At 45.7% G+C, this 13453-nt stretch overlaps 1 protein-coding gene across 15 annotated transcripts in view; it reads left to right on the forward strand.

Annotated features, from left to right (window-relative positions):
- The window catches only part of PAPLN (papilin, proteoglycan like sulfated glycoprotein), an 83466-nt gene that overhangs the window by 21875 nt on the left and 48138 nt on the right, over positions 1 to 13453 (forward strand). For all 15 annotated transcript variants that reach the window (XR_009460171.1, XM_019496528.2, XM_059722928.1 and 12 more), the window contains exon 3: positions 12798 to 12913. Coding sequence is in view for 14 of the 15 variants with exons in the window: in XM_019496528.2 (XP_019352073.1) it covers positions 12798 to 12913 (116 nt within the window). In the remaining variant the exon portion in view is untranslated. The remainder of the gene's footprint in view (positions 1 to 12797; positions 12914 to 13453) is intronic.

A 13453-nucleotide genomic window follows, 5' to 3' on the forward strand; every position in this document is an offset into this window, starting at 1 on the left:
GTGGCGGGGGGTTAGACTAGATGATCTATTCAGGTCCCTTCTGACCTCTAACTACTATGAAACTATGAATGTTCTGGAAAAGTCAGCTGATTTAGACTTACATTACATGTAACTGATCTTAGGTTACATTTAGGGTGACCACCATTTCCAAATTGGAAGGCGGCACAGCCGGAGCAGAACTGAGCAGAGCCTGTGGGGGGTTGGGGTGGAGGTGGATGAGGACTGCCCGCTGCAGGTTCAGGGCTCCCCACCCTGCTGCCTCTGGGAGCCTTATGCCAGCCACATCACCATGGCGAGGCACCCCCTTCCCGCTTGGTAGCAACAAGGGACACAACTTTGTGCTGATGCCACCAGGCAGGCAGGGGGTGCCTCCCATGGTGATGTGCCTGGCACAAGGCTCCCAGAGGCAGGACAGCAGGGCAGGGAGCTCCAAGCTCACATCCTCCCCTGAAATCTGGGGGGCACATGCCCCCCCACCCTGTCTCCCCCTCCTGCATTGCACGCAGCAGTGGGGAGCTTCCCCTCCCTGCCCCCAGTTCAAGCCACCTGTGGCTCCAGCCAATTCCCCAGCTGGGTCCTGCAGCCACTCATTCCTGCCCTGGGCTCCCTGCACTGTCTCAGCTGGGTAGCACCCCCAGTCCCAGTCACCAACCCTGCCCCACTCCCTCCCTCACTGTGGGGGCCTCAATCTGGCTCCCCCATAGACTTACCTGCAGGAAGCTGGGAGAGCTGCTCTCCACTACTGCCTGGGGCCGTGTTGCTAGCCATGTGCATGTGCACGCATGCACACATGCACGCGGAGCCCCCTGAGTCCTGCTCCCCACAGGCCCTTGCAGGCTGGAAGTCTACCAGCTTGCAAGGGGAAACCCACTATTTCCCCTGTTTTTCTGCAGTGAGCAGAAAATCCGGGTCCCTGCATGACGCTACAAATCCTAAAGAAATGCTGTCCTGGGGTCATGTAGCCCAGGCCTGGGACTTCACATTCCCATTTCAGGACTGCCCCACCCAATTAGGGATGGTTGGTCACACTAGTTACATTCATGGTCAGCATCTGTCAACACAGAAATCAAAGGAAAGTTTGGCCACTGGTCCTGGTGGAAACAGGTTGGGTCCAAGGGGGCTGAGATGTGAAGGTGTCAAACAAACCCACTGAGCACCCTGTGACAAAGTATGATCTGTTGGCTACTGAAGTCACCCCAGTACCTTTGGGTGGTAGGGGAAATTCCAGGCAATACTCAGGCAGATAGCATGCATCTTTCAGGGCTGACTGAGACTGCCTCCATGGGATAACATTGCCTGAACATGTTAGTGCTTCCCACTTAACTGGAGCAGGAGAGGGTGGGCCTGGAAACAATGAAGAGTTGTAACAATAATGCAAATACAGCAATAGAGATGGTGTGAGCTGCAGGCAGGGGTGTGTGTGTGTGTACATGTATGTGCCTGCTTGCAAGCTGAATTCCCTTAAATTAATGAAATTGAAAAGTATTTCCCACTGGCTACTATTCATCTCTTCCTGCTTTGTATCTCTGCTTTTAGCTGGGAGTAGTTGGACTTATTTCTTTTACTGTTACCAGTGCTTGGCCAGGGAAAGCAGCAGGTAACTGTTAAGTGGGAAAGGTGCCAGGAGGGTGATCATTGCAAGGGACAGTTGAGAATGCTGTCTTCACCTGGCTGTCTTATATTCATGGCCAGAATGAGCATTAGATAAAACTGCTATCTGCAATATATGCAGGCAGACCTGGGGGAGGTGGGAAGTAAGTGTAGAAGATAGACTCCTGCCTTTAGTACCAGCTGGCTGCTGTGGGTCTCTCCTTATGCTCCAGCATCAGTGGAACCTGCTGCTTCAGATACTGTCTCCCTGTTTTGCAAGGCAGAACATGGAGAAGCTGGTACCAGGCAGAACTTGCAGAGTCTCTCTCTCTCTCTCTCTCCTCCCAAGCTGAAAAGGCACTGGAGAGCCCATAGAAAGATCCCAGGGGGAGCCTAGGCAAGTTACCAGCACTGCGTCTGTTACTGTTATTACAATACTGCCTAGGAACTGCAACTGAGGAGAGTCTCGCTGTGCTTGTGGCTATTCAGATGAGGGATATAAAGATAACAGTTCCTCCACCAAAGTTTACATGCCAAATGTTGGATTTGGCAAGGCAGAGGGACACAGCAGGAGTAGAATTTAAAACCATCCTCGTTGTATGCAATACTTTTGACTGCTTCTACATTAAATTGGGACCAGTGAAAGTAAGAGCCTGGGTTAAAATTTAGGCATTTATATCAATGCCTACATTTGAATACTGTTTAAGGTAAAGTAAGATGGCATGAAATGTCCAACTCCTTTCCACACCATGCTTTCCACATCATTAATGCAGATAGTGGCACTATTGGCAATTCAGAGTAGATTTTCCTCATGTGCAGAAGGACAGGGATTTTCACTCTTCGAAGGTCTGGCATATTAAAATGCTTCCTTCTTGGCTATGGCAATTTTATTCACTATGCTTTAGAGTTTTGCATGCCTGATTTTCAGCCAAGACTCCCCTGCTTTCCACTTCTGCAAGTGTAATTTTGTACCTGCATATAACTGCACTCTACAGTGTTTGCACCTTCACTTCCTTTTGGGCCACATTGCGAATGTGTTACATACCCTGATAAGCAGTTACCCACCACGACAGGCCATTGAAACTGGAAGGACTTTTCCATCACGGTTCAGGGGAAGGCCTTTCATGATTTGTAGGTACAAGTCAGTAGTCGGATGATATCTTTCTACTTGCATTTTCCCCCTGCAGTAAACTGTAAGAGTTCCCAAAAAGGGGGCTGGTTTGATATCTTGTAGAAATTCTGCCCAATATGTATGGATGTAGAGACAAGTCCTGTCACTGGCATCCCTACCTCCAAAATGTATATCTTAATGTTCTCTTCTTTCATATGGTGCTCTTCTGTGCCATGTTGTGATTCATTTCTTGCTTTAAGTCTTCTCTCTGCTTTTCCCTAATTGTTCCTGCTTTGCTCAAATGCATTTCTTTAATGGCTTATTTATTATTCAAAATAATAATACTTAGCACATTTCAACTTCAAAACTCCTTATAAGCAAGCCGTGCCTCAGCGGCAAGATCAATAAGAAGTTAAGATGAAATACCAGAAATTATTAATTTCCCCCTGTGCAGAGGGTGGTCGTTTTTCTTTTGTTATCTTCTAGATAGTACAGATTAATTTTACTTTTCATTTGTTTATTTTAGGTTAATGGTACAGTGAGTTATATTTCCAAGATAAAACTATCAATATATTTGGATAATTGCATTTGTTGTATATTTACGACATAGGCCTGAGCAGCCAGCCCTTCCTACAAATCATTAAAGACCAAATGCTTAGCATCTTGAAGGACTGAGCCACTCAGTCATTCAGGAAAATAACATGCAGATTATTATTACTCCTTAGATCACTGCACTTCCCAAAACATGCCAAGTGCTTTCTACATACTCTAAGTACAAAGAAGGAAACCATGGTCTTTGCCCCAAGGAGAGAAACTTCCTGTTTTGGAGATGCGTCCAGTACAGCATTTTTTCTTACTGATAACTTTATTATTTCTCAATGAATAGTTATTGAAACTTAGCAGAGTCTCGTTTCTTCTTTTTGAGGATTCCCTGCTGGTCAGGGATGGATTTGCACAACAAAGCTATTATGAAATAAACTGTAAGCAAAACTGAAAGATAAGAATATTTAAAAATATTAATACATTTTTTCTGCTCATAATTAGATACCTTAACAATGGCCAAATGGGAACTTTTTCTCTTGAGTAGAACTCAAGTGTATATCAATACAGAGATAAACTTCATACAAAGAACTGTTGGCAAACCCCAGATAAGAGACTTATCAAATAGCAGCATGCAGAGTTTCCTGGGAAATGTGAAGTAAAATTAACCATAAACACTAAGTCATGGTATATTATAGTAGGCCTTGGCTATGATTACATTTTTATGTTACAGATGTTCTACATTCATAATCTGATAGTGAGAATTAGGGAACTATTTTACTCATATCGCTGAAGTCAGTGGTCCTCATTTTGTGCAGACTCTTGCAGCCAGCGGTTCAACACAGGGGCACTTTTCAGCCTCTGTGCTTATAATAAGCTTATGTACACAAGCCAGCAAAATTTGTTTCAGACTAGAATGGAGTATAGTAATTGGATTATTGGATTCAGTGAATGTCAGCAATGTCAATTCTGACTTATGTACCATCTTTTTAAGGAGTTTTTCCAAGAAAGGTATTTCAAGACAAATTGCCAAAGGAGCTTAAAAATAGAACTGATTAAAATCAGTCCTAAGTTCAGTACTTTGGAAAACTTAGATTTGATCCAAAGCATTTGTATCCAAAGCATTTCCCAGCTAATGGGAACCTTTTCACTGCCTTCAAATGACTTTGGGACAGGCCTTGGAAAGTAAGGTTTAGAATGGAAGTGCTTTCTTAACCATAAAGTGATACTGTACTTACTGTGCCTTTTTTTCCAGTGGGAATTTTGTGCCTGGTATCTAAAAATAGATGCTTTGATAATCATAATGGGGAGCTGATTTGTTAACATTCAGTAACCTTTTGATGATATTTGTTAGGCTAAGTAATAAATGGAACAGGAGCAATATGTGAAGATTGTCAACATCTCTCTGCTCCATGACTTTAAATTAATGAAAGGGATTTTAAGGGCCTTTTCACCCCTGTATCTGAGACAATGCATTTCAGGATCCAGGCTGGTTTCAGATTGTGACATAGTTATGGCGATCAAGGTGTTGTTGTTGATTGGACCAAGTCTAGCTTCTGACAGAATTTAAAAACTGGAATGTCTCTGATAAATCTATCTGCCATTTATACCATGGTACAACTACTGCTCAGGGCATCAAGGGTCATCAATTAATGTAGCATTTCATAATGCCTGGCCACAATGTTGAGCAATTGTAAATACAGTGCCCTCTTGAATGGGCAGATCATCAAGCAAGGATCATTAATCTTGGTCTGTTTTGGAAATGTGAAGTGGCTTCTTCACTGTTCCACATCTATTTTAGTGACTTACTGGATACAGGTTTGCTTAAGTTAATTTGTGCTGGTCATTTCAGCCTTGCAGTACAAGGAAAGGCCTCATTATCACCAGCAACACCCTCACCACTTATCTCAAGACAATAGCAGAATACTTTTGCTATTGAGAGCCTTACCCAAAGCTTCCAAATCCCTGGTTGACACTCTTTTTCTTAAAAAACAAAGCTGCCAAGGAACCACTTGGGGTCAAATTGTACAGTCAAGAGTCCCCCAGAAATGAACCGTATTTAAAGAACTTGGGTGTAACCTTGGACAGAAGCTTGCATTTCAAAGCTTATTTGACTATTAAGGCTTTTTAAAGACTGGTCCCATCTGAAAATTCATGCACAACATGAGGTGCCACGTGCCAGCGTACAAATGCTTCAAGCAGTGACTCAAGCACTGGTCTACTAGACCACTGAATGTTACACATCAGTCTGTAGACAGGCAACATTGGACCATATTTTTGTCAGCTTAATGCTGGGATAAGGAACATACTTGGAACATTAAAATTATTGCTTGTTCAATGGATGCCCACTCGGGTGCGTATACCCCCACTCAGATTCTTTAGGGACACCCATACAGCTTGTGAGGACCATCCAGCCATGATCTACAGGAACTTACTGATTCATGGGATATTAAGAACCTTATGAAGAAAAAACTGAAATTATGCCATCCAAACATTTAATGTATCTTCATGCAATCATGAGGTTCCCTGGAAAAAAAAAATCAGGTCTATTAAAAAGTACTGCATCCAGTTTTGGGCTCCACAATTCAAAAAGGATGTGGAGAAGCTTGAGAGAGTCTAGAGAAGAGCCACGCGCATAATCAGAGGTCAGGAAAGCAGACCTTACCATGACAGACTGAGAGCTATGGGACTCTTCAGCCTGGACAAGCACAGGTTCAGGTGCGATCTGATGGCCACCTATAAGTTTATCAGGGGTGTCCACCAGGATCTGGGGGAACGTTTGTTCACCAGAGCGCCCCAAGGGACAACAAGGTCGAACGGTTATAAACTCCTGCAAGACCGTTTCAGGCTGGATGTAAGGAAGAAATTCTTTATTGTCCAAGCCCCCAAGGTCTGGAATAGCCTGCCATCAGAGATGGTTCAGGCACCTACTTTGAACACCTTCAAGAGTAAATTGGATGCTTATCTTGCTGGGATCGTATAACCCCAGCTGACTTCCTGCCCCCGTGGCAGGGGGCTGGACTCGATCTTCCAAGGTCCCTTCCAGCCCTAATGTCTATGAAATCTATGAAAAAGATGAGGTCCCAAGCACATGCCTGATTGTTGACCCCACAAAAGAACTGTGAGGCTTCAACCCAATCCAGAAGCAGTGGTTCACATGGGATTGTTTTGGAACATTATGTGGCAGAAGTGACTCTCTCTTCCCTCTCAAGAAGATGAAAAACAATTCACACAGTGACTGAAAATAGCAGTCACAGTTTGTGGACCATGGTGTAAATGGGGGCTCGCTTTGATATGTCAGTGGCATCTCAGACCTACACCAGGTTACTTCTGAAACTGTCTGCTGGGCCACTAATCTGAACTTGGTTATTTGACCTTCACTGATCACCATTCTTCCTGTAAGAAAGAAGAAAGCCTGGCATTTGCCTGCACTGCCTCTTCTTGGAATACAGTTCTCTCTCTTTACTTATTTGTCTATTTCATCCCCTTAAGCTAGTAATTGGAAAGTCCACCAAGGGTCTTCTTCACCACCATGTAGATACTGCCAACATTTTCTGTCTTTTAGTTACCTTTCGGATCTTCTCCCCATGCTGTTTTGTTCCAAGAATTCTTCTATTTGTATCCCAATTGTTTGGCAGACTCCTTCAAGAGCTGTATGTTGGAATTATTCTCAGATACCTTGCCTTCAAGCTTATGTAGGCATCACTTTTACACTAATTGATTACATTGAGTGTCATTATAAACAAAAGATGCCACAAATCAGCTGGCAAAAGCCCAGCTTCTGTAGGAGCCACAAAAGTGAGACACTATCTAGAAACAAAACCACTGAGCTTAAAAAGTTCTAGTTGATTTAGGGCACAGCAACCCACTTAGCAACACCCATCACTGAGGCAACATCCTGCCAGAATTCCATTCTTCTTGGTTTCTTACCTCTCACGACTCTCCCTGCATTTGAAGTACAGGGTATCCGCCAATTAGAGGTGGTCATTGACAAGGGAATATATGTTCCTATTTGTCTTTCACCACTCCATCCAAATGTTATCTGCTCTGTTAGGACAACTAATCATGGCTTGTGTTTCTAATACCTTCATGTGTCAGACAAGGCAGTTCTGGGCCTTATCTTACTTTTACTGACACGTGAAAACAAACATCCACTGCAAATTGGGGGGGGGGGGGGGGCGCGTGTGTGTGGTGCTGAAAGCAGGAAAATTAAACTGGGTGATGCTGTGATAACAATCAACTTTATTAATTTGGTTCCAGGGTCCAGCAGGGATAGGGGTTTAGTCATATTGGCTGACATTAGATGGAAACCTACCAGATCGGAGCAAAGCAAACAAAGTCTCTTGAGACAGACGCTGGATGATGGCATCTGGAAACCACTCATTACATGATCGTATAATAATAGATTTTGTATTTCTTTATAAATATATTTTATAGGTCTGAACATTTATATTTATGCTTGTCTGTACATGCAACCTGCCCAGATAATGAGTATTATGCATCATTTTGCATATGTGTGAGTTGACGCCTGAATAAGAAATTCCCCTGACAGTATCCTGCGTTGAAAGGGCTGCTTTTTTGCTGAGATACTGCTTTTGGCCTCTGTCTCCATGAAATGATGATGAGAAGGTGATTGTTTCTAGGCTCTGCAGATGCATAAACCTCACTGTGTAGTGAGTCCCTGTGGATCTCACTTTATAGATGGGGAATAAAGAATAATGATACGTTTATAGTAGAGATGCTTGAATATTTATCACATGGGGGCGTGTGTCAAGGGAGGGTGGGGGGGCAGGCGGTGGGGAGTGGGCAGCTACTGCCTTTCTTTTCCCATCCCTTTCCAATTAATCTGACTTTCAAATACCCCTCCTCAGGATTTTAGCTATATGTTTTCTTCTTTCTGCTGACTGAAAGATTCTTTGTTTCTGGAGTGAATTAATGCTGCTTCTGAATCAGCCAGCTGGTAGAGAGGAGAAACACTGCAAAGCAACAGAGTTGCCTGTTTCATCCATCTGGGTGTAGAAAAGGGGAAATGGGAGGAGAAAGAAAATGATACCATTAAAGAGGAAAGGGTTAGAGGGCTGAAGGAACACTTTAAAAGGAAAGAGCTTTCAGAGAAGCCCAGGACTCCATAGATGGAATTGCTTCTTAAACGGTGGGGTGGAAAAGAATGGGTGCAGGAGAGAGAAACAGCTGTTGCCTGGTTGTTTGGGTAATGGCATCAATGCTTTGTGCTGTTTCCCCCCCACTCCAAGAGTTGCCTTAATGTCTAGAACTTAAGAGGGACAAGCTGTGCAGCTAGATGGGGAGTCCATTGCTATAACCTCCAGCTGCCAAGTGCCTCGTGCTCTGAAGCTACCCTGTGATATGGAATAATGCAGCACGTTCTAGACAAGAAATGTTCTGTAAGAGGAACTTCAAAGAAAGGTGTAAATAGGAATGACCAGGAGCCTCAGATGGGATGTGAAACATCAGTTACAACAATCACTACAAGATGTTGATCTGCCCAGAGTAGCAGATGGCTCACTGCTTACCCCTGCCCCACTTGACATTCTGATCATCTGTTCCTCTTGAGTTTGTTGTGTTCTGTATTAGGGACTTGAATGGACGAAGTCAACATGTATCAATTGGCTTGGAGTGTTTGTTTCAATCCAAAAGAAAAGATGAATGAGAGAGAGAGAATGATAAAAAGGAGGTCAACGTGAGGTCCTACGCACCAGCTGTAATGTTCTGGCTGTGGAAATGCTGGCTAGAGGATGGAAATTATATGGAAGGGTCTGAAACTCAGAGAATGGGTTAGCTGAGAGAACTGGGGGGAAGATAACATGAGATGGCCAGCACCAAGGGATAATTATCATAGAGTCACAGTGAAAAGGTGTTGGATGCATTTAGTATCTAAAAATTGAATAGGATGGTAAAGGAGAAGCAACAACTCCTGCAGCTGCTTCCATATGAGCACTAGGAGAGTGGGTAATGGGCAGGAAGAACTGATGGCAGTGCTGCAGCAAAACAATCCATGAGTATGATTGCAGAGATAAAGATGAAGGAGGAGGGACATAGCTGTTCTTTCAGAGTGGCGGAAATGTAAGAGATCTCAGACAGCCTTATCAGAGCTAGCCTAACCAAACGCAAGAGGCAGAGGCAGTTGCAACACAACGTGATAAGGTTTCCGTGAAAGTTACTCCTGTGCAAGGATGCCAGGTGGTGGTATCTGTTTTTTCAGCAGGAGTGCTTTCTTGGAGTGCAAGTGGCAGGAGAGACTGGGTAAAAGGGAGTGCTGATTTATGAAGCAAACAGCATCTGCATACCTTCATTGTAAAGCTGCTGTGGATTTTATAGATTTGTAGCGATCTTTTGTAGATTTGTAGAGAACTTTCTGCCTGAGCATAGCTTGGAAGCAGCTCAGGATTTGGACCCTGAGGAGGAATGTCACTGTGAGCAGCAGGCTCTTATACCTCTGTCTCTGCTCCATTGCCCCCTGGTTGGCAACACTGGCTTCCTGCCTAACAGCACATGTAGCCCCTTCTAACTACAGAAGATGCAAATAAACAGCCCTTAGTGCAGTTGTGTGCAGACAATACCAGCTCTCCCTTCCAGTTGCTTCTCCAAATCCAGACCGTAGCGTTACCTCTGGACTCCCCACAAAACATCACTTTTTCTTTTTTTACCTCCTTTCCTTCTAATTCATGTCACAGAAATTCCTGCATATTCACAGGCACTATTCCTTCTTAGAACAATCATACCCTTAAAGCTCCATGGCTTTCTGTGTGCAGATCACACCAACTGCAACAGACCAGGCTGCCTCCAGGCATGATAACCAGGGATCTGGGTTTTCCACTTCCTGTGGAAAAACAGAAAAAAACCACAGATTTTCCCTTTTAATCAAGAAAAGCATGGATTTTTCATTTTATCAGAGAAATGTGGATTTTCTACTTTTGCAAAGAGCTCTCTGCAGGCTGGCAGAGTTCCAGCCTACAAGAGGTGGGGGTGGGGAGCGGGATGAAGGCTGTCAGGCAGGGGACGCCATGAGCATGTACAAGCTCACACATGCACATGGCCACCAGGCAGCCTGGAGAGCAGCTCCTGCAGGTAGGTCTGGGGAGATGAGTGGGATTGAGGCCCCCATAGGCAGGGAAAGAGTGAGTTGGGCAGGGCTGGGGCTGCTGCCCAGCTGGGGACATGCGTGGGGCTTGGGGACCAGGGCCGGAATGTGCAGCTGCAGGGCCCTGGCAGGGAGTGGGATGCATGAATGCCGCCTGCCCCAGTGGTTGGGGGGGGCACAGCGGTGGCGGTGGGACTGTGGTGGTGGTAATCAGGGGGAGCTCTCGCAGATGGCCCTGGCACTATTGGCAGTGGGGGGTGGGGGGAGGTGGCAAGTGCCAACCAGGGGTGGGCAACCACCCGCAGACCACCTGCAGATGCCACTGTAGGGCTTTTTGTAGGGGGTGCACTGCCACGTTCAGGGGGTGCACATGCACCCATATGTACCCCCTATGCATTGCCCATGGTAGGATGGAGCCGCAGGCAGCTCATCCAGAGGTTGAGCACTGGCTCCCTGCTGCTGCATGCACTCCTGTTAGATGGGCAGGGGGGGCACATGTCCCCCAGATTTGAGGTGGGGGCGGGCTGCCTGATGCAGGCTTGGTGTCCCTGCCCTGCTGCCCTCCTCCCAGGGCCTCTGCAGCCCAGTGGGTGGGACCGGGCCAGAGCAGGGCCAGACAGGGAAGCTCCTTGCTGCTGCGAGCCCTGTGCTGCCCTGGCTAAGTGCCCCCCGCCCTCCCAGCAGCAGTGGGGGTGGCGGCACAGAGTTGTGCCCCTCATTGCTGCCAGGCAAGCAGGGGGCACCTCACCAGGGTGGCAGAGAGCTCCCAGCAGCAGCAGTGAGCTTCCCCGCCTAGCCTCGCCCTGTCCTACCATGCCGGATCTCACCCACTGGGCCATGGTGGCCCCAGGGTGAGGGCAGCAGGGTGGGGAGCCCAAGCCCACAGCAGGCAGCCCACCTTTGCCCGCACCATAGGCTTCACTCCAGCCATACCACCCAGAGGGGAGGGGGAGTTGGGCTCCAAGCTCCACTCCACCACAGCAGTTGCTGCCTCCCATGGATGGCAGCCAGGGCTTGGGTGCTGCTGCAAAGGGCAGGGGACTGTAGACCTGGGTCCCTGGCCCCATAGTCCTGGCAGCTGGGGCCCCTCTCCAGCAGGGCTGGGGGGTTGGGGAGGCTGTGGCTGGGGAGTGAGGGAGACCAGCAAGGCTGGGGGGCTGTGGCTTGGGAGTGAAGGGCCTGGTCCTGCATCCTGGTGAGTGAAGGAGGCAAAAGGAGCTCTGATTTCCCATGATAAAAAAACCCCCAAATCAAATACCAAAATGTATAGATACTTAGAATTTATTATATTATAGTGGTTGAGGCTCTGGTAGGCTTCCTTATTGCTTTAAAATTGTAAATATATCAGTAAAACATTGTGTTCAATTGATATATATAGTAGTATTTTATTTTCATAGTGGATTTTGGGGGTTTTCATCAGAATTTGGTTTTTTGTTTTTTTTTTATCAGAGAGTTTGCAATTTTTAAGCAGACCAAACTATGATCCCTAATGATAATTTATATGGTTCTGGGGCAGCATTTTCCAAGGGATGTCATTGCAGCTACTACAAGTATCTTGTGCTAGTCCAAGATACCTCATTCTTCTTAGTGGCTGTACCTCAGTTCAGCCACCAGGAATATATGTTGATGCCTTAGGGACAGGTGAAAAAAATGCGCCTTCATGGAACCATATTGCAGTTAAAGGCATTGCAGCTCTTTTATGCCTTTAAACATCTGACCTGGAAATAGGACATAGAACTAGATGGCTCCACTGATCTGTTGTAAGGTGGTAATGCCCATGCTGGTTTGTCTTCCTGCCTACTCTGGGAAGGAGTACTCTCCATTTAGAGCTATGGTTCTCAACCTTGTTAGACTCAGGGCACCCCTCCTTAGAGTCAAGGGACCCCTAGGAAAAAGCCAGCTCTTAGCTTTCACTTGTTTTTTTACCTACAGAAAAATACTGACAATAGAGCACTTGTTCTGTTGCAAAGAACTCAGAAAGACCACAACAGGTCAGTCTGTCTATGGCACTCTGGATTCCTATTTTAAATCTCTGGGTTCATCTTGTGAATCGTGTGTAAGTGTCTCCACACCTTAGACTGCTAATATTGCAGGCATCCTGTAGCACCCTTAAAAGGCTCTCTCGACACCCTGGTCAAGAATCACTGATTTAGAGGCTTGTCGGGGAGCAGTATAAACACAAGAAGCTAGAACTCTTTCTAGGAGGCAGCTGGGTGGATGAAACAGAGTCAGAGTTGGATGTGTTTAGCAGCTGCTCTCCTACTTGGAGGCAAGAGTTTAGTACTCAAGGCTTTTATTTCTTGACTTTTTGTCCTTTTTTCCTTTCTACGTATTACCTAGGAACAGGGAATGGTGACATCTTTACTTGGTTTGGAATAGGTTGGTTTCCTGGTTCATACTCATCACTGTTTTTGTCTTGTGTCACCTCATTCATTCAAATGTCTTCGGTTTTTACAGACCCGCAAGGTGAAGCGGCAGAATGATGTCTGGGGGAGCTGGGGAGAATGGCATGAATGCAGTCGGACTTGTGGTGGGGGCATTAGCTTTCGGCAGCGACTCTGCCATTCACAAAGGTGAGTGGTGGTGTCCTTTTATATCACTGAGCTCCTTCCTCTTTGGTAGCTCAGAGCAGCTTCCAAGTGTCTCTTGGGGATGAGAACTGTCACTCATATGCCATGAATATTCATGTTCTTCTATTACCTGCATGGAAATATTACCTCCTCTGTTGCCCAGGAGGCATCCCTATTAAACAAGTCTCCTAAAACACTGTGTTTAAGTGAAATGGAATATATTGTATAGGGAAAGGATGGTTTTGAAAAAGAGGTGTTTGGATTCAGATCTAGCATTCAGGCCAGACCCTCAGACCATTGCAGCTTCATTAACCTCACTGGAGCTTCACCAATTTGCATGAGCTGAAAGTCTCAAATTAGATTTTTTTTTTTTTTGTTAGGGTTTGGAGTATGGTTCAGAACATAGATTAAAGTTTGGATTTTTTTTTATCTCAAATTGCACTGACTTTTCTAGCATGGTCTCAGTCCAAGTACCATAGAACTTAAGTTGTCAGGTGTTCTTATGGGATCCAAAAACTAGGCCCTCTTCCATTTTCAATCCTA

The sequence above is a fragment of the Alligator mississippiensis genome, chromosome 2 (genome assembly GCF_030867095.1).
Source record: "Alligator mississippiensis isolate rAllMis1 chromosome 2, rAllMis1, whole genome shotgun sequence".
NCBI lineage: Eukaryota > Metazoa > Chordata > Crocodylia > Alligatoridae > Alligator > Alligator mississippiensis.